The following is a 22414-nucleotide window of genomic DNA, read 5'->3' on the forward strand; positions in this document are numbered from 1 at the left end:
AAAAAATGGCTGCCTATCCCCTATCACATGATATGATATTACCTGTGATTTTGTTAAACATAAATGGTCTGAACGAAGCAGTTAAAAGTTAGAAGTTGGCAGAGATTATAAACGTGATCCAATTAATTTCTGTGTGTAAGAAAATTCCTTTAATTGTAACTATGTCAAAAGTAGAAGGACAGAAAAAGATATAATATGCAAACATTAATTCTCATGTAAAGATTTATTATTTGTTTAATTTTGTGTATGTACATGCATGTAGATGACCAGGGGTAAGGGGGTGGAACAGATGGGTGGTTGTGAGCCACGTGAGAGAGATACACAGATATACAATCTAACTCAAGGTATCAAAAATACAAAGCAGAGAAATAATATTAAAACCTCTAAAAGGAAAACAACTCACTTACAGAAGTAGACACATCAGAAAACATCAGATCTCTCATTGGCCACCCTGAAGGTCAGGAAGCATGGATGATATGTTTTAAGCCCTGAAAGAAATAACTGCCAGCCAAGTTGGTGTCTCCAGGAAATCTGTCTTCTAAGATTGATGATGGAATCAGGACATTTGAGGGAAATCCAGCACTTCAGAAGATGCTTAAAGAGTAAGGCAGCCCAAGCTCCCTATTTTTAATTATAAAAAAAGGGAGGAATGTTGGGATCAGTAAGCAGGCACTTCTATGGTCAGCCCCAAGGGACCTGACAAACCGGTTATCAGGCGTTTGTGAAAACACCCTGACCACCTGGAATTACCTGCGCATGCCCTGGGTCACCCTATAAGAACTCCTGGAGCCCCCTCCTTCTTATTCTCTTCTCTTCTCTTTCTCTTCCTCCTCTCTCTCTCTCTCTCTCTCTCTGCAACCCCCCTTCCCCTAATAAACCTCCCATGTGGAACCGAAAAAAAAAAAAAAAAAAGAGTACTATACTCAGTGGAGGAGGACAGTCTCAATCAAGAACACAAAAAAGAAATCTCACAAAGGAGAGCTAGGATGGAATCCTTCATGTCCAATACCATAAACAAGAAAACCCCTAATACTAATCGATTAAAAACCTAAAACCAACAAACAGCCAATAAAGTCACAAGAGTTAGGAAAAAACCCTCAGTAATCTTATATGTAAATTGATTCAACTTGCCAACAAAGAGCTGGATTAAAAAAAAAAAAAGTAGTTTTGACTGTCTGTTACTTCCAAGAAACAGCTCACTTGTCACAGGCTAAAACCAAAGGATGGAAGTCAATTTAAGCGGAAAACCAAAGTAAGCTGGCACAGGCGTTGGGTAAAGCGGGTGTAAAACTGTCAGAAGAAAGAACAAAGCACGGTGCATTCATAAAGCAAACAGTCCACCAAGATACATAGATAAATATGGAAATACATATATGCCAAATGTCTCGTAAAACAAACATTAATGAGCATAGAAGGCCCAGTGGGTCCTGCTACAATAATAGTGGGTGACCTCCGTGCCCCACTTTAGACAGGTCATGCAAACTAAAAATTAACCAGCTTCAGGGTTAAAATTTACCTTAGATCAAATGGACCTAATGTCCACAGAATAATTTCATCCAAAAAATAGAATGCACACACTCCCTCAGCAACCCCTGGAATTTTTTCTAAAATGGACTACATTCTAGGTCACAAAGAAAATCTTATTAATAAATACAAAAAAGAGATGTACTTTTCAATGATATAACTAGTTAGAACACATTCTTAGAGCTGTAATTTAACTCTCCTAATTTCAGTGCTATCTGATCTTATTATGTGTCTTGAATTATTCATGCATTCATTAAATTGAACATTTTTAAATCATAAAGAGATACAAAAGAATCAAAATAATTTTTTATTCCTTATCAGATCATAATGGAGTAAAAGAAAAAAAAACCCACAGAAATGACAAATCTTGACTGATACTCTTGACAAAACACTCTTAAATGACACAATGGGCACTGTAGAAATCAGAGAGGTAGTTGTAACAGGAAGTTTATAGTAAATTAGCTCAAGAGCTGCAGATCACAAAGACGTGTGCAGCTCCAGCACTTTAGGGGCTGAGGCACAGTCATCGCCAAGGATTCAAGTTTAGCTATGGGATATATAGGGAGTTCATGACAGCCTAAGTGACAGTGATATGCTTGTCTCAAAACAGCAGCAACAAAGATCTCAAATAAGTGACCTAGTGTGCCTCAAAGACTAAGAAGAAGAACAAGAATAAGCCAAACCTAAAAGTGACAAGAAATAATAAAGACCAGGTCAGAAGTTAGTGAAGTAGAAACAAAAACCAATAGTTCATAGACTCAGTTGAACCAAAAGTTTTTGCAAAGACAGACAAGATTGACAAACCCTAACCAAACTAACCATAAGAAAGAGGAAAGCCAAATAATATAATTGTTAATGAAAGTGGGAGTTTACAAAAGATTCTAGTGAAATCCAGACAATCATTAAGGAATACTTTGAAAAAATGTTTTTAAAAAGAAAAGAAAATGGAAAATCTTGGGTCTGGAGAGATGACTCAGCATTTAAGGCAGGGGGTGGGGAGATGTTGGACCTAGTGGAGCACACTTGAAATCCACACACTGAGAAGGTGGAGACAGGAGATGCCCCAGGGCCTGCTGGCTACCGGTCTAGCCTAATGGGTGAACTCCAGGCCAGTGAGAAGCCCTGTCTCAAAGGTGGTGGTGTCCTTTCTGAGGATGACACCCTGCGTTGTCCTCTGGCTTCCATACATGTCCTATGGCACACATACTACATGCTCACACTCAGACATGAACATGTACATACATAAGTATACAGTCTCACACAAATTTAAAATTTGTTTACAGGTCAGATTTTAAACATTGAAAACTCTCATGCAAAATACTATCTGATTTCTCTTTTCCTTTCATAATTGTCTTACGTTAAAACAGTGTTTTCAGCCCTCTAATCAACTTATTTTGTGTACTTGGAGAAGCTTTTTTTGGACTCAGGATGGTTTTTCTTTGAATTGAACTCATAAAAAATTTAAGAGACATCTATTCTATTGAATTCAGACTTAAAAAGAAAATACTCCTGGTGGTTTTCAGTTTCTCAACTATCCACTAAAGTTTACTGTAACAGAATAAATATCAGTTTTACCAGGAACTGTTATACCCAGATCATGAGACCCCAAAAGACCACCAGAGTTGAGTCCATTGCAAAACACATGAGGATCTTTTTATTACAAGCTCTAGCCTGGGTCACAGCAACCTCCCTGGGAAGAGGAGTGCAGCCCGGCAGTCTAGGGGAACAAGGTCTTTAAAGGAAACAACTGCAAGCAGGGAGTTACATGCCTTGGCATTACATGATTGGGTAAGGGAAATTGACTTTTGAAATGGTTGGTTTACTTTAGGCATCAAAACCATAAACAGTTTTGGCCTGGCCATCTGGGTTGGTTTCTTAGTATCACTAGTGGGCAGGAAAAGAATGTAGTAAAGCTAGTTCCTGTCCCCAGGTGGCTGGACATGTCTCCACCTGGCTGGCCTTTGTTCAGGCTTGCACTTTAAACTTTAAACCAATACCCCAAAAATCTAATTTTTAGTTCTTTGGTCTCTCAGAACCAGAAAAACTGATGGTAAAAGTGTTTGAGGAAAAAACAAGCAATTAGCTAAAAATCTATACCCATGTGATGCTGATAGCTTTGCATCAGCTAACCACATTCTAGCAAAATGGCCCTCATCACACCATAGTCATGCGATCAATCATACCAGTGTGGTTCTCCTCCTGCTCTGGGGGGCTGTTTCCCATCAGCCTAAGAAGTCAGTAGAGGCAGGAGATGAGAAGCATGTCTGGAATGGCTGGTAAGAACCATAGGATCACACACTTCGGAACAGCTGATGCTAGTTCGACTTTAATTCCAGAGAACAAAGACTATATACCCCTAGGGGAGTGGGTGGATGGCTCCAAGAATAGGTGTGCATTATTGGTTAGAACTAGGCACTTCAAGGATGCTTGACTTGCATTACACACACGCTCCTATCCTAAGACTAGAAACTCAGTACCTAATTAAGATATAGGTCAAGAGAGAACTAGCAGGAAGCTGTGTCAGAGGCCATGTATCAAGTGTGGTTAGGGGAGTCTTCATTTAAACACTCTCCAAATGAACTCAGGCAGAGAGCAGAGGACCCTGCCGAGGGGAGGAAGTTCTGCCTTTAGTGCCAAGTGCTCATAATGGCTATCTAGTCCAGGCAAGAACTGCAGCCTCAACCAGCAGGGTACCTTCAACACACCGGCAATCCTCAGGAGCTATTAACTGACACAAGCTTTGGTGTGAGCCAGGAATGGCTTTGTCAATGGCATTCAGCTTTGAAAACTGATTTTGTCTGATATTTCTAAGCCTTGTCTATCCTTCTCAGCCTGGACAGCCTGATCCTCTAGAGCTTCATCGACAGCAGCAGGCCAGGAGGAAGGCTCTTGCCAGAAAACGAGCCCAAGAGCAGCTCAGACCACGGACGCCTGAGCCAGTGGAGGGCAGAAAGCATGTGGATGTGCAGACAGGTACATGACCATGCCTCTGGCATTAGGGCTCACCAACTGTTCGTGTTGTTCCATTGGAACTTATATTTTATTTCCTTTATCTTCTTTCTGTATCCCGTGTTTGTTAATCCCTCCCCATTATGTGGTAGGGAAGTCTGTTAAATAAGCAAATAAATATATAGAGCATGTATTATTATAATGTTGGAAGTGCTAAAGTAGGGATTAGGATTTGATAAAAGAGTTTGACTACTAATTCTCTCTTAGCCCTTTCATGTATTATATGTCTGTCTCAGCCAGGGTGACTACTGCTGTGGTAAAACGCCATGACCAAAAGCAACTTGTTGAGAAAAGGGTTTATTTGGCTCACACTTCCACATTGTATGCTCAACACTGAAGGGAGTCAGTCTAGGAACTCAAACAAGGTTGGAATCTGGAGGAGCTTGGTGCAGAAGCCAGGGAGGGGTGCTGCTTCCTGGCTTGTTCCCTATGGCTTGCTCAGCCTGCTTTCTTAGAGAACCCAGGGCCACTAGCCCAGAGGTGGTCCCACCCCCAATGGGCTGGACCCTCTGCCATCGATCACTAATTTAAAAAATGCTCAACAGGCTTGCCTACAGCTCAGTCTAATGGAAGCATTTTCTCAATTGAGGTTTGCTACTCTCAAATGACTCCAGCTTCTGTCAGGTTGACATAAAATTAGCCAGCACAATTTCAAAGTAGGATAATTACTCACAACCCAACATGAGTTACTTTTCATCAAGACTGACAGGAGGGCATTGCAGCTCTGTTTGGACATTTTACTTGTCTTTCAGAGTGAACCCACTTGTATTTAGTCACCTGCTTTTCACACTGGCCTTTCTCCTCTGCTCTCCATGACTTTGCACATAGGTGCTTCTAAAGCAGGTTCCAGGGTTTCCTGCTTGTCTCACTCTGCTCAGCTGTAGTCTTTCCTTATGGGGAGCTGAGGAGGCCCTGACTGAATGTATAAACAGCAGAGGGAGCCCTGAGTGAACGTTGACATGGGTACCATGTCAAGGACTAATGTTTCAGACCCACAGGAAATTGGAAAAGTCTTCTGCTCTGAGTGTAAATGTTGAAAGTGTGCAAGTATGTGTTCACAAGTGATTGACCAGTATGTGCAAAAACTAGCAACTGCAGCTGTCTCCTCCCAGATGTTTACAGCCTGAGACTACTTGCCTACAGAGACTAACTAACCACTTCCCACCCCCACCGCATGCTGTACATAATACATGTGCTGAGTTTCTAGGTTGCTGTGATTGCAGGTGCCACTTCCTCAGAATGGGTATAGCCCATCTGAGCCCAGCCTTTCAGTACATGTGTCTGTGTGTCTGTCCTGTCATCATTCCCTTGCTGACCCAGTCAGGTTTCCAGGACCAAGCTATGCTGGCCAAGGCATTTTGTGTTGACAGAATCTTGATAATCTGACAATACTTGGTGTTTTGTCTTGTTTTGTTTTGTTTTTTCAGACTAGTGTGACTTGAGAATCTCCTTCTATCCAGTGAAGGTCATGAGCAGATTCACCAAGGTTATTTCTGAAGTGAAAGCAAAAAGAGTAAACTCCACTGTTTCCTCTGCTCTTAAGCCAAGCCTAGAATGAGTGTCAGTGATTAGCCATCCTTATGATTCTAACAACTAAGGCCTAGTGTTGGTCTTAGAGGTGTCAAAAAACTATGAATGTGGCCAACACAAAATTGTAAGCTCAAAACATGAGAGGTTTTGCTAATTGTATGTCTCTGTGTGTGTGTCTGTGTGTCTTGATCTCAAGCAGAGCTTCTTACCATCTGAATACTAAATGATACAGCCACTACTTTTTAATTTACTGTTGCCTCTGGCCCTTTACCTGTTACTCTCTTGTGTTAAAAAGATTCTATATGACAAGTAACTTTGATCCTGACTGAAGGCAAGGAGCTATGTCTTGGCTGGATTCTGTGTTCAGTATTTGACAACAGTGTTCAAATTCTTAACATGATGCCACATTGCCCTGCCTCATCAAATTATTAATGCAACATTGTTTGCAAGTGTCTTATTCTAAACTATACATAGGGAGAAAGTCAAAGAGCAAGGTGGTTTGGTGGGTGATTCTTAAAGTTTCCCAACACACTTACTGTAGTAAATCCTGTATCTACTAATGATGTAGCCTCTTAGAGGTGCTGTTAACTTTGTATCTCAGACACACTTATGGTCTGGTGTTCTCCTTTAGTTCCATTTTGCAATGAAAAGTCCAGTGGCTTTCAGCCATTTAGTAAATGTTCTCAGCTGATTGTCAATTTTTATATGTATGACTCTTAGGTGTGTAAATTGAGCCCCATATTTGCGCACTTTTAGTCTAAGATTCAGTTTCCAATCCATTTAATTTGATATTGTTTTGGTTTAGGGGTTATTTTGTTGGTTTGATATTTGAATTGAACTCACACTCACTGTTGATCCTGGGTTGGCATTAGAGGTGAGATCAACCTGCCTCAGCCTCCTAAGTGCTGAGATTCAGGTATGTGCCACCATGCCTGGTAACTTAATTCTGCTTGAGGTGAGCTAACATTTCACAAACATGTGTGTGCCTAAAATAGACTGTGATTGTAAACCTGCTGCACATAATCTTCTTTCTAGAATTATACCTTGAAGAAATTGCTGACCGCATAGTTGAAGTCGACATGGAGTGTCAGACAGATGCATTTCTGGACAGACCACCAACACCCCTCTTCATCCCTGCCAAAACCGGCAAAGATGTAGCCACTCAAATACTAGAAGGAGAGGTACAGTACATCCTTTTGGCTTCTCTCTGCCTTCAAAAATGACGTAAAGGTAGGCTCAGGTAGAGCTTCATAGAGGCAAGAGCCATTTAACAATCAGATTCACTTTTTGGATTCTTTCCAGTAGTTTTATCTTGTAGTACCAAGAAATATTTTTAAGCACACTATTTGATTGTTCCTACTTTTTGAGTAAAAAGTAAAATCATTACCATTTTTGTTTACACATTTTGCTTACATGTTTACGTAAATGTACCTAAGATTTGTACTAAATAAGGAAGACAACTACCCTTTATGTAAGAAATTCCACTCTCAGGTACTCCACAAGTCACATATGGAGTACATAACTTTTATGAAGGGACTTTATGTTTTAAAAAAACCCTGAGTGACAGCTTCATCTCCACGTGGAATGCATAAATATGCCAGTTTATGGAATTAAAATCAATGACTACATAAATAATGACATAGAGAATTGAGAATAAAGGAATTTGAAAAACTCATCGAAATTGGGAAACAAAATAAATTTTCAAGCTCTACCTAGAAAGTTTTGACTCTATTAGACTTGAATTGCTTCAGAAGTACACTATTCTTGGTCCTTAGTTCATCTGTCATTTTTAAGAATAGTCAGTCTTTAGCAGAAAAAAGAATATGAAAGACAGGGACACTTAACGTTCAGAATTCTATCTTAAAATCATTGACTGTTAAAGTTCATATTGATAAACAGATTTCTTTGATTATTTTAACCCAATAGATATTTCCTATAATCAAAATGTTCTGTGTGCCTCACAGGGTTGCTTTGGGAGTTAAAAACCTTGCAAAGGCAGTACAGTGTCTGACAGACAACACAGCAATCTTCTCTTGTCACTCCCCTTTACATTCTTATTTTACATTTGATTTATGATTAAAATTTTGTTTGCTTTCTTTTGTGTTTAAGCTCTTTGACTTTAACCTTGAAGTCAAACCAATGTTAGAAGTTCTCGTGGGGAAAACAATTGAACAGGCCCTTTTAGAAGTGATGGAAGAGGAGGAGCTGGCCAACCTGAGGGCCTATCAGTTTTCATATGAAGAGATAAGGAATGTTGAGCTGGCTGAAGTGCAGCGACTGGAAGAGCAGGAGAGGAGGCACCGAGAGGAAAAGGTGGAGCTGTCTGTCTGTCTGTCTATCTGTCTTGGACTTTTCACTCCTCTCTTATTTCTTTGGGATTGAACCCAGGGCCTTATGTATGCTGGATCCATAATCTATGTATGATATCCAAAACAGTTTCTTAGTCTTTTGGCTTTTAATATGTTACATTCAAATTTACATATAGCATATTATGAAGCTAGTGATCTTTTTAAATGATATATAAAATTATATTATATAAATATGTACCATTTATAGTATAAATAAATAATAGTTATTTATATGAAGAACGTAGCATAGTGATAAATGTTCCTGTGATACAGACCTACAATATTTGCTGCTCAGGTCTCCTGTGGGTTATAAATTTCTTATGGTTGATTTATATTTTGTATATTCCACCTTCTATTAATATATCTGAGTTGGCTTCTAAAAGCTCCCAGTGAAATGCAGGTTCCTAAATTATATGTGTCCCACTGGATGGTACTTTTAAATATCAAGCATTTGGAAGAAGTGCTAGAGAAAGATATACCTTGGTTTGCCTTCATCCCATAGCAGAAAGAAAAGGAAATCGGTAAGAAGTCTAGGACCTAATGGAGATAATTAGCAAAGATCCCTGTTTCTTGGCGGCCACGCCCTTGTTTCCCAGTTATGTCTCATGAGTCTTCAATAATAAAAGTTTTGTAATTTGTTTTAATAAAATGTGTCAATAGCCTACAGCTAGAAAAACTACATTTAATCATATTTAAGGGTCTTTCTGGTACTGACAGTAGCTGTCACTCTTTCTTATACATTGAATAAACAAAAAGTAGTACCAGAATATTTAAACCAACGAGAATTATTTCCCAACGAGCCCAAATTATTATAAAGAAAAGTACATTTGTAGGAAACTTCTACTCAATATGTAATCAACTAGATTTTCTTCCAAAATTAATAATTGTTTATATGAAGAAAACACAGCTCCTAGGAGAAATGTGCAATCTTTGCTTACATATATAAAATAGAGCTCTTGAAATAATAAAATTTTTATAAAGATATGTTTTTGCTGTCAGGAAGTACATCATGGAAAAAACCTAGAATCTAAGTCATCTAGATCCATTTTGTTTTTAAACCTTGAAAATATGAAAATGTGGACACATAGAAAAGCATTCATTAGCTTTATAGATGTGACCTAAGGTCAAACACACACACATACACACACACACACACACACACACACACACACACACACAAGCTTTCATGATCTCCAAAACCATCTCAGCTTTATTAATTTGAAGAGATACTAAAAACAGTTCAAATTACTGGCCATGTTCTTTGATGGAAGATACATAAGAGTATAAATTTGTATTAGTACTACTTTATAATGTTACTAATAAAAATACAGATCATTATCTATCATGGTTGTTGTTTTTTTTAAAAAAACTCTTTTTTCTATAATGGTTGTTTTAGACAAGGTCTCCCTGTGTAACCCAGGATAGCATTTAACCCATCATTCTCCTGCCTCAGTCTCCCAAGTACAAGGATTAAAGGTGTGTACCAGCTGCCATTTTCTTTTTGATAGCATTCATACAGTATCCTATTTGTAAGCATAGAAAAATTTTACTTGAAAATGGGTAAGGAGATGAGTTTTCCTTTAGGCTCCTTTATTTCTTCGTAAACTCAGTGCCCACTAATTGCTCAAGTATATTGCATCATAGTGAGCCCTTGACAGATACTTTCTTGACAACTTTTTGCTTCTGCAGACTCTTCCACATACTTAGCCTCACCTGTTCCAGTTCTTGAGGGGATAAAATACTCAAATATCCATATGCAATGACATCTTTTTCTTGACAGGAACGCCGTAAGAAGCAGCAGTGGGAAATTGTACATAAGCACAATGAGGCGTCACAGAAGATCTCAGCTCGAGCATTTGCACAGCAGTACCTGTCTGACCTTCTTCCGTCTGTCTTTGACAGTCTCAGGAACAGTGGCTACTTTTATGATCCAATTGAAAGAGGTGTGTGGGAACTTTTATTAGATTTGCTCTGTTACAGTGGGAATATTCTTACTATTCAAATTCATTTCATGTGTATGATCACTGTTCTAACTTTTTTTTTATAGTCCAGGACAGCCTCAAACTCATGATCTTTCTGCCTCCTCCTACTCTTCTTCCTCCTGGGTGTTAGAAATGCAGGTGTGTGCCGACATGCTCTTTCTCATGGCCATTTTTATTTTGATTTAGAATTTTTATATTTCTGAAACAAAAAGGCAGGTATAGTTGTTTAAGTATTGTTTATAATAAACATCATGCCTTCTAAATATGTACCATTATTAGATATCAAAAGAAATCTTAAATATTTAAAGCAGTGTATTATAAAGATGTTGCTTAGAATCTCTTTATTAAGAAGCAGGATTATGTAATAGAAAGACTTAATGTCAAAAACATGAATTGTCCCAATTTCATTAGCTTTATGACCACCAATTTCCTCATATTTGAAATGGTGAATTTTTAGAAATTGAATCATAAATTACATAAAAGTTTACATTCATGGATTCATTCTGTATATTCTGTTTCTCTAATGCCAACACATAGTTGGCATTAGGTGTGGTTCTAAAGCTGCAGAAGTATAAGGGTCAATTATTTTAAGGATCTGGAACATTCCAGGCAGTGCTGACACACACCTTTAATCCAGCATTCTTTGACCATCCCACTTGTGCTCTAGCTAGGTGTGTCAGTCAGCTGTCACTGAGACAAAATACCTGGGGTAATCAGCTTCAAAGAGTGCAAGATTGATGTTAGCCCAGGGTTTCAGAAATTTCAATATATAATCATATGTAGTCATTTAACTGCATTGTTTCTGAGCCTATGTGGGGAATAACTGGGAAATCAAAGCTATTACAGTAAACAAAAGAGACAGGCCCCTGGCCTGAAGAGATGGTTCAGAGGTTAAGAGCACTGGCTGCTCTTCCAGAGGTCCTGAGTTCAATTCCCAGCAACCACATGGTGGCTCACAACCATCTATAATGGGATCTGATGCCCTCTTCTGGTTTACAGGTGTACATGCAGGCAGTATAAATAATAAATAAATCTTTAAAAAAATTTAAAAAAGGGACAGTCCCCCAATATACCCTTCAAGAGGACACACTCCCCAGTGATGTACTTCCTTAACTAGGCCCCACCTCCCAACATACCATCAGCTGGGAACCAAGCATTCAGTACATGAGCTTTGGGGAAATAGTTAAGATACAAACCATAATAATAGACTTCTTACTAGTGCCACAGAGAACAATAATTTTTGTTTTCTGTTATAATGGTATAAAACCTGAAAATGAAAATTTTGCCTGAGATATGTCATATATAATAGGAAATACAATATTTTCCATTACCACCCTATTAAATAACTATGTAGTGCCTGCCTCTAAACCATTTTGAAACTCTGAATATAGATTTTCATGGGCAGCTTGTTCAAGTGTTTGCACAGTAGATGCTCCACTGAAGTTGGAGTAAAGTCTTTGCTAACAGAAGCACTTCGTCTCCACTGCATCGGAGTGTTCTAGATGGCCCCTTCTCAGATACCTTTCCAGCTGATCAACTTCCATTTGGCTCTGACCTCAAGGGAGGTGTTCTTTTCCCAGCAGTGCTCATCCCCAGGTTTGCTTCCCACTTCAGTGGAGTTTTCCCAGAGCGGCATCTTCTCTCTGCCCTCCCTCCTTGACCCATCTCAGATTGCTGGGCCCAGCTCTGTCTTGACTCTGGAAAACCTCATCATTTATAAAATACTGCTTCTGCTGCAGTAGAGGGGAAGTTGAGCAGCACATATATAGACGGTGGCAAAAGCTCTATGAGTCCATGTAATGTTTTATGTTGAGGACACAGTGCTCCTGAGCAGTGTTACATTAGGGAAAGCACATTCTGTCTATCGTCTTGTAAAGAAATAACTTAATTCTTTATTGCAGATATTGAGGTAGGATTCCTTCCATGGCTAATGAATGAAGTTGAAAAATCCATGGAATACAGCATGGTGGGAAGAACCGTGCTTGACAGTAAGTTATTCTCTATAAAAGCCATATCTAAGATTCTCAGTGGGGAAGAATGAGAGAGGAAACGCTGCTGTTAGTGATGACTCTTAACTTTGAGGATATCAGCTGTGTTAATAAGGGTGCAGCTTTTACCCTCTTGTCCTGGCTGTCCTATAATTTCATGGTATAACATCTTCTCTTGTTGCTTTGTAATTGGCATTCTCTTCAGAGTTAAGGGACGTAATTGTTGAAAGCATCAACTGACAGTGTTACATATGCTAAACTTACAAAGGCTAACGGGAGGGGGAGAAGCTAGGTGATGTTTCTGTGTATCTGCAAGAAAAGTATGGGAGCTCACTATGACCTCTGGACTTTTCAGTGTTGATCCGTGAAGTGGTTGAAAGAAGGCTAAATACTTACGAGCATAAGGGCAACCTGCAGTCCTCTCCGAGGCAGGATGATTTGTTCAGAGATCCTGAGAGGATGCCAGATTCCTTGGTGAGTTCAGAATTACGGGAGCCAGCCACGCCCCCTACCCAGAAGCCACCTCTAGACAGAGGCTCCTCACAGACAATATCATCCCAAGATGATAGGAAAGAAAGGAAGCCTACGGAAGAAGGGCCTCCTTCCTGGCTGAGTGACCAAGCAGAAAAGAGGCAGTCTGTAGGGGAGAAGCTGTCACACCAGAAGGATAATGGGCCCCCGAGGAGCCACTCAGTATCTGGTCAGGAGTAATGCAATCAGGTACTGGTGTGTGTGACCCACACAGTAGAAATTATGTGATATTTGACACCAAATCTTTTTTCTAATTGGCTGAACAAATCAATTATGATAAAAATAAAACTATAAAAATGATATTTTTCATTGATTTAACAGAATATTCAAAGGCCATATTATCATACTAATAAGAATCTTATCTAATCACGTTTTCCTTTACTGTCATTTATAACTTTTAAGTGTATCTTTTCTTAATCCTTCTCATTTTGTGGATTAATTCCTTTTTGGTAAGTCTCATATCTCATGTTCACTGAATAGTGCTGTCAGCCATTAAGCTTGTCTTCTGTGCTGGACACTAGCCTGCCCATTCGGTAAGGATTACCTAAGTCTGTTCCTGACCAAGGTGCCCCCTCCCTATAAGGAGCAAACACTGAGCCCTTGTTTGTATAAAATTGAACAGGCACCTGCTCCATCATCACTATCTAACAAAGGTTTGCTTACTGCTCTGGACTGGTTACATTCTTGCATCTCTCTTTTTCTTATTTCACTCCTAGAAAATTTTCAGGCAACAACAATAAAAACAAAAGCTGTCTCCTCCCTCTGCACAGAGGCTGTGTGTGAGGCTGGGTCACACACACAGCCTCTGTTGTCAGCTGGCTGGAAGTGCCCAGGCCTTTTATAGGCTGTTTAGGCTCATGCATGCTTCCATCTTTAGAAAATACAAGCTTTTACTTTGTAACTAATAAATATGTTGTTTACATATCTTATCCTTTACCAAATAGTATGTCTTTTTTTCCCCATACTAGTTTATGTAACTTGCTTGTCTCTTTAAAATGTAGCAAGCTGTTGGATATTGTAGTTGACTGTGGTGTACAGGAGAGTCATTCTTGACTCTTTGCTGAGCTCATTTAGACCATTCCCTGCAGTAGCTAAAAGTACAGGTGAGCATCTCAGTCTTATGACTACGGGCAATAACTGACAAGTGTGAGTTGTCAGGCAGACATTCAGTCTAGCCTTATAAGGCCCAAGGAGATAGAATTGGCAGTCATGAAATGGCATAACTTATTTGCATATCCATTGTAACTTAAGACCAGTGCAAGAATGTGTATGTGATTATAAATATAAAATGATTGTACCCAGTTCCCCAGGTATTATATCATAATACTGTTTAACCTCATGGAAACTTCCTGAGTCATGTGATGATGCTTGTATCTCCACCTTCCTTTTGTTTAGTCACAGCAGACATGAACAGGTACCTGCTGTGTGTCAAATACCAAGCAGGAGGTACAGCCCTTAGGGTAAACAGCCCTGAATAGATTACTCTTCCTTACTCACAGTCTGGTAATGGAGCTGCCTTGAGTGCTAAAAGTGAAGATCCCAGAGCTAGGAAATTTAGAATGATTTGTAACAGGCAACAAGTGTAGGAGTCACACAACTGTCACCAGAACCCTAGCCAGGACTCTGACCTGAGAAGCCTCCTCCTCTGACCTCTGACCTCTGGCCTGGTAAGGCACGGGTTACAAATTTAAGTGAGTTACTGCTCTGCAGAACTTTAAATATTCAAGTCACATTTGTTTTCCCCTGCTGACCTAGTTAAACAGTCTTTATTATCATCCTAAAATTTGTAACATACTGATTTTAGCAAAATTTTGAATATTTAAATAAACTTAATTATAAATATAAAACTTTTATAATTTAAAATTTATTACTGCTTTTAAAATATCTACAACTTATTTAAAATTAATTTGAAGCTAATTGCTTCCTGCAACTGTTACTATCTTTATAAAATCTAGCCTATTCAACATTTTACAGCAATTTGTTCTTTGACAATTTCATACTTATATGAATTATATATATGACTCACTCTCTTTTATCTCCCTCCCACCTGTCAACCCTCTCCTCCTCTCTATAAAACCCTTTCCTAAATCCGTGTCTGTTTTGTTTTGTGACCCAGGGATAAAGGTCACAGAGTATGGCCATGGGCTTGGAACTGTCAGTTGGAACCTGATGGGTACAACTAAAGAAATGATGCCATGCTTCCGGAGTCTGTCAGTAGCCAATAGGGGCCCATGATCATGCTTCCTGACTATTGGCAGGGCCAGTCTTGCACAGCCTCAGTGCAGATAGTCGCAGCTGTTTTGAGTTCATGATTGCTGTGTCTGTGTTATATCCAGAAGATGGCGTTTCCCAGCTCCTGTCTGTCTCAAGCTTTTTCGATAGGTCTGCCTCTTTTTTTCTGTACTGTGTCTGAGACATTAGGGTGGTAAAAATTATCTTGTTTAGGACTGAGCTCTCAACCATCAGTTATTCTCAGCACCTTGAACAGCCATGAGGTTCTTTATTCACTGTGAGAGACTTCTCTGATAAAGATTGGAGTACCCTTTGTCTTGTCTGTGGGTATAAACAAAGGTACTTATAAGACAGTAGTCAATCCCTGCTAGGGCTTATGACTTCCTCAGCCATGTGCCTTTGCACATGTTTTGCTAGACATACAATGTATGCTGTATAATTTCATAATTTATTGAAATATGTGTAAATCCAGACACTCTCCATTGAGACAGGCTTAGCCTTGTCACCATCCTGTTCCATCCTAGAGAGAAACCAAGTAAGAGAGAGGTCAAGGTATTGTATCTGAGAGAAAAAGAGACCAGTTTTATATTTCCAGTATCTTAAGTGAACAATTGGTGTTTTTGTCAAGTTCCTGAAGCGTTACCTCAGGCACAGGTGGGGTGCTATAGAAAGAAGGCAGCAGTCTTGGACTCGCCATAACCATACGCAGCTGCACAAGTGGGTGGATTGGTAGACACCTTCAACTCCACTGACCAACATTTACTGATGCTCCTTCCATGAACCCATTCCTCCTGTCTTAGCTAGCACTGAGATGACAGAGGGTACGTGATACCCATACGTGACCACCCAATGTGTGGTCACCATACAGAGATTGGAGTCTTGGCATTAGTTCCCACATAACTAAACAGAGAAAAGCTCCAATGTCATTTTCCTCTACACTCGACATCGTTAAGTTTAAGTGAGGGAGACTAACATGGCCTGAGGGTCCCTGCAAGAACTTATGTAAACTCATGTAAATTGGCTCAAGCCAGACCTTCTGGTCTACACTCTGTATCTGCAAGAGCTAAGCCTCACCTCAGAAGGGGACTTTTCCTTTCTCAAAGCTTTCCTTTGTAAAATTGGAAAAGACTCATTTATTGGTTTTTCATAAAATCTTAAAATCATATGGAAGGAGAACACTTAAAGCATATACTTCCTTTTAAAATCACAATGAAGGGTCACAGTGAGGAAGGGATACTTTTTTTTATACTACATCAAATGTCATGATACCTATTTCTTCTACCCCAGCAAGTTCATTTTCTTACATTAGCAAAACAATAACCCCATCCGCCATTTTTATCTAATTTGATTTCACATGTTCTTCCTACTATAGAAAGTTTCATATGCTCTCCCTTGTTTTATATGTATTCTATACCTACATAGCCATTTTCCTCATCTAATCTCAAGGCACTCTGTAGAGCCTATGTTTGGGCTTCATTTCCCACTGATGGAACCAATAACCAATACTGCCTAAATCTAACCAGAATCTGACCATTTTAACACATTTTTAAAAGTAGACTTCAAAACAAATATTTGTCAATATACTGATACATGGTGTTTAGAAAATAAGCATTTTAATGTGTGTTAATTATAGTCTTCTAACAATTTAGATTATATTAATATTCATATTTCCCACTAGGGGTCAGTAAAGACCTATGTCAACATTAACTTGAGCTCAACTTCAAAAGTAATTTGGTGGCCAAAAGAAAGCTTGGTACAGATAAAATTTCATTGTGTACTTGGACCACATCATTCAGCCATAGAGAGAAGTGAAATCATAACACTGGTAGGAAAAGGGATGCAGCTGGTAGATATTATTCTGTTAAGCAAAGTAAGACAGACTTAGAAAGACAGCTGCCAGGTTTTTTCTCTTACATGTAGACTTTAGCTTTAAATTTGTGTGTGCAGCTTCCACTTCTGGGTATGCTGCTTAGAGGCAGAATGGTCCAGGACTTGACATACCGTCGTAGGCTCTCCTACAATGCAGCCTCTAACAAAACTAGGCTGTCTCGAACCTCTGGCAACAGGATTGTTTACCTGTATACCAAGAAAGTTGGGAAAGCACCTAAATCTGCATGGGGTGTGGGCCCAGGCAGACTTCAAGGGGTTTGTGCTGTGAGGCCTAAAGTCCTTATGAGATTGTCTAAGCACATCAGCAGAGCCTGTGGTGGTTCCATGTGTGTGTGACAGGATCAAGCAGGCTTTCCTTATTGAGGAACATTATTGTGAAAGTGTTAAAGGCACAAGCACAGAGTCAGAAAGCAAAATAAATATGCAGCCTTTTTAAGTAATAAAGGTCAATGCCTGGTCATAAAAAAAAAATGTGTGTGGATATCTATGTTTGTATCTGCCTGTGTGTGGGGGTGTGTAAGAGAAAGAGAGAGAAAGAGAAAAGGAACTGAAAGAGAGAGAAGGAATCAAGAGGTGAGGAAGTGACTTTAAGGGAGGCAAAGGAGTGAGGAAAGAGTGATGGAGTGTGTGAGCAGTAAAAGCAGAAGAGGACAGATACTATTTGAAGGGAGGAGGAGACCAGCAATGGAGGGACAAGAAGAGGAGAGTATGGGAAGGGGATGAATAAGAACAGTGTTTAAGCCAGACATTAGTGGCACACACCTTTAATCCCAGCACTCGGGATACAGAGGCAGGCAGATCTGAGTTTGAGTCAGCCTGGTCTGCATACTGAGTTCTAGGATAGCCAAGGCTACACAGAGAAACCCTATCTTGAAAAACAAAGTGTATAATGACATAAATATTTGAAAGTACTGTAATAAGCTCCATTGTTTTATATGCTGATTTAATAACTTGTAGAGAAATTGTTTTTAATTTCTTTGCAGTCCTTAGATATCCAGTCTCGCATTGAATACTTACCTTGCTGTAACATCATCTGCCAGCTTTGTTGGGGTATCAGACTCACTCTTAAAATGATTATTGTAGACCATACTTACTGTACTCACTAACTTCGTTCTTCATCCCATTCTGGATCTCTAACAGATGCTCATTCAAGTCAGCTACTCTCTCCGAATTACCATATGTGTAGGGCATGCCATGGGCACCCATGTGGAGGTTAGGGAACAGATTTAGGGGTCATTTCTCTCCTTTTGCTTTTTGGGTACTAGGGATCAAAAATGGGTTGTCAGACTTAATGGCAAGCACCTTCACATACTAAGTTACCTCACCAGCTCTAATCTTTCTTTATTTTCTCTAAAAATGAGGGAGTTTTTTTGTTTCATGAGCTAGAAAACAGTTCTTTCCTATTTTGTTCTGTCTCACCTGGCCCACGCAGTGGTAAATGCTTAGTCAATTATTTACTCTTGACATTTGTCATTAGGAGTTCTTTTATACCAAATTAAAAGCTATCCCAAGGTCCGGGTAAAGGCAACTATTATGAAGCCTGACACTCTTGAGTTCAGACTCTGGGACCTACACAGTAGAGGGAGAAAGATGACTCCTGCAAGTTGTCTTCTGACCTCTACAGAGATTCTGTGACATGAGCATGCACACACATATGCATGTATACTAAATATAGACATGTTTAAAGCCTCCCCATTTCTGTCCTTAGTTGTAATCATAGAGGCATGATTATGGCATAGGAGACCAGAGTTTTTGTTATATCAATCATCATGCTATACACCCTCGTAAAATTATTTTTTCCTGAAGTGTTCTCTCAGTTTTTTCTCCCACACCATAGCTTTACAACCTCTTACCTTTTACCCTGTAACTACAACTGTGAAACTTGTAGTTATCCAGGTTCCTCTCATGTGCCTCTGGAGCCCAGATGCTGTTGTAGCTGTAATCTTACTCACTAAGGAGTACTCTAAGAGTCTTACTCCCCCCAACTTAGCAGCAACGCACATCCTCTATCTCCGATATAGACAAATACACTGTCTAAAACAGTGGTTCTCAACCTGTAGGTCATGACCCTTTCACAGGGTTACCAAAGACCATCAGAAAACACAGATGTTTACTTTATGATTCATAAAATAGCAAATAGACAGTTATGAAGTCAAATGAACATAATTTTAGGGTTGGGGGTCACCACAGCATGAGAAACTGTGTTAAAGGGTCGTAGCATTGGGAAGGTTGAGAACCACTTGTGCACACTATAGGAAGAAGGTCAAAATCATCTGAGGAAGTACAACACCACAAAGCCCACACACAGTGCTGTGCACCCTCATGGCACTATAGCAAGTAACATTTGACTCTCGGTTACTAACTCCATAGCAAGTTAGAGGTGACATACAAGGGGAGAGTGCTTGCTATGAGCATACCATAGAGCTAGTAGTCACAAAAGAAACTGCATAGGAAGATATATCCTAAAGTGTAACAGTGTGTGTGTGTGTGTGTGTGTGTGTGTGTGTGTATAATTATCACAAAACATTCCTCAGCTGCTCCTAAACATACCTTCATATTACAGCCCAGGACAGGAATTACCATATGTAGAAGGGAACCCATAACCACCATCTCGAATGGTGGGAAAAGGACTTCTCAAAATCTGCTACTCCACAAAAGCAATGGGGACAGGCAGGCAAAAATTCCCTGAATCAATCTGACTTTAATCAAAGACTTGGAGCAGTGGCCCTGCGTGTATTGGGGACAGCAGCAGCTCTCAGAACAACAAACTCGATGGTGCTCCCCTCTCTCAGTCTTGTTTCAGCCCCATGGCCATGGAGACCAGCAGACTTGGGCCATAACAGCTAACAAGTAGCCTAGCAGCCACTGAAAGGAGTAAAATAGGCTCAGTGTCTCTCAAAGCACATTCCAAAGACACTTGTCACAATTTGACTTTGGGTCAGCTCCCTGAAAAGCCCATCTTTAGGGCATGACTTTATTTGATCTGACTCAGAGTTTGCTCATTGACAAAGGTCCTAACACCAGGGCATTGCTGTTAAATAATTTAAATCTAGAACAAGTGTAACATGACATTTACCTAAGATGGAGACAACAGCAGGAGTAGGAGCATGGAGTGCTCATCCCTGATTGACCTTGAGGACTGATACGGGTAGGAATTGACATATACCCCGACCCATACGGAGCCTCTCTGCAAACAGTAGAAGGGTTAGTGATTCACCTAAGTCTCTAGGGCTCAGCCAGATAGCTTGGTGGGTAAAGCCACTTGCACCAAGCATGTGCCCTGAGTTTAGTTCCCCAAGTCCCACATAGTAGAGGGAGAGTACTAACTCTTGCATGTGGTCTTCTGACCTCCCTCATGCACAGTGGCATGAATTCCCCACACACACATGAGAATGGTTTTTGAAAGGAGTATTTTTAATATATATTCTAATTGCTGATCCACTAACTTAACTGAACAGACTGCAGTGGCCACACATCAGAGAAGAGAATTGGACAGCATTTTTGCAGGAAGGTTATTATAAAGAGTAAAATAAAAACCACAACAAAAACTCAAAGTACTGGTGGGACAAGAATCTGTCTCCCAAAATACTATGTTATACTTACTCAAAATGTCCAGTACTTAATGCCCCAAAACAAAACATTTAACAAACATGCAAAAAATAAGAAAATATATCCTTCAGAAGAGCAAAGGTCTATCTGCCAAAGCTTTGTGAGGAAGTCCAAATTTTCAGCTTACCAGAAAAGATGCTTGAGTCATTACATGTTCAAAGAGCTGAAGGAAACAATGTCTAGAGAGCTAAAGTATGAGAGTGTGATCTCATCAAATAATAAAATCAATGAAATGGCAGAAGCAGTGAGGCTGGAGAGGTGGCTCAGAGGTTAAAAGTACTGGCTGCTCCTCAGAGGACCACAGTTTAGTGCCCAGCTATCCACTTGCTGGCTTTCAGTAGTCTGCAATACGGGTCCCAGGGGATCTGATGCCACCTTCTGACCTCTTTAGACACCAGTCACACATGTGGTATACAGATATGAATAAAAGCAAAACACAGAAAATAAAAATGAAATCTTAAAAAAAAAAAAAAAAAAAACAAATAGAAGTCAGAAACGAGAAGAACCGAGTGGGAATTCTGGTATTCAAAAATCAGATACTGAAATCAAATCCTTTCTTCAGGACTTCCATAGCACAGTTTGATCTACAAATAAAGAATCCCTGAAGCTGAAATTATGCCAAATAAAATAAATCCACTCTGAGGAACAGGAAGAAAGAGGAGTGAAGGAAAATAAACAATCTCTGAAACCTGAGCAAGACTATCAGGCATATCCAGATGTGAACAGGAAATATCAGCTAGAAGAGGAAGAATCTAGAAGATGCATAGCTAAAGATTTATACATGGCAGAAAGTACCTCATCTAAGAGGCTTGTGAGCTCTCCATAGAATAAGGACATCACATGGAGATGTGCTGTAGACTTCCAAGAGACAAGGAAATCAGTGTGAAGGGAGCAAGACAAATCATGTGAATGTGCCCTCAGATTATGAACAGCATACAGTCATGGGGAAGAAAGAGGAAGCAAAGTATTATATTGTGTAATGGAAAACGTGAATTTAATGCAAAAGGAGGGCAATAATGGAGAAAGAGAAACATAAAAATGCATAAGACCTGTGAAAAACACAGCAAAATGGCAGTGGAAGTCTTATACATTTAATGGTTTAAACACTCCAGTTTTCAGAAGGCAACAACCAGCAGAATATAAAACATTTTGTCTACAAGAGACACAATTGACACACTCGGGGGAATCTCTGTTTTCAGGTACATGCCTACGAAAGACCTGAAATTCAAAGATACAAGTAAGTTGAAATTTGTAAAAGGACAGAAAATGACACAAAAACCATAACCAAGCCAGAGCTGAAGCAGCTCTACTGACGGTAGACGCAGGCAGACTCCACCTTTGTGACAGCTACTTGCGGACTTTCACATGGAGCACACGCGCACTTCAGTTTACACTGTTAGAGGGCGTAGTCTGCAGTCAGGGGACTCTATTGTACACACCTGAAATGAGATATGGTAACCAGCGAGTAGCACAGCTGCTCCCGGCGTGGCAGCAAGAACTAAGAGGAGGAGGAGGAAGGGCTCTTCGAACCAGACACACCACTCAAAAGCTTGCCCTTCCACAATGTACTTCTTCCAAGGAGGGCCCCCTCCAGAAGGTCACAGCACTGCTCCAATGGCACTTCCAGCTGGAGAACGAGTCTTCCACACAGGCCTGTGGGGAAACTGTAGAGTCAGCCACGGCATCAATCTTAAAAAAGTAGCAAGACACAAACCATCTGAGGAAAATACCACACTTAAAATGTATTTGCACCTACCAGTAGGTGAGAATT

At 39.9% G+C, this 22414-nt stretch overlaps 1 protein-coding gene and 1 pseudogene across 1 annotated transcript in view; both read left to right on the forward strand.

The window, feature by feature from the left end:
* Rsph3 (radial spoke head 3) overlaps positions 1 to 22414 on the forward strand; it is a 45006-nt gene that overhangs the window by 11751 nt on the left and 10841 nt on the right. Inside the window, exons 3-8 of the mRNA XM_021635736.2 lie at positions 4356 to 4497; positions 7099 to 7244; positions 8173 to 8376; positions 10192 to 10354; positions 12295 to 12381; positions 12737 to 12855. Coding sequence (XP_021491411.1) covers positions 4356 to 4497; positions 7099 to 7244; positions 8173 to 8376; positions 10192 to 10354; positions 12295 to 12381; positions 12737 to 12855 — 861 coding nt within the window. The remainder of the gene's footprint in view (positions 1 to 4355; positions 4498 to 7098; positions 7245 to 8172; positions 8377 to 10191; positions 10355 to 12294; positions 12382 to 12736; positions 12856 to 22414) is intronic.
* LOC132649559 (large ribosomal subunit protein eL34-like) lies at positions 12862 to 21131 on the forward strand (annotated as a pseudogene).

Source organism: Meriones unguiculatus, chromosome 20 (genome assembly GCF_030254825.1).
Source record: "Meriones unguiculatus strain TT.TT164.6M chromosome 20, Bangor_MerUng_6.1, whole genome shotgun sequence".
Lineage (NCBI taxonomy): Eukaryota > Metazoa > Chordata > Mammalia > Rodentia > Muridae > Meriones > Meriones unguiculatus.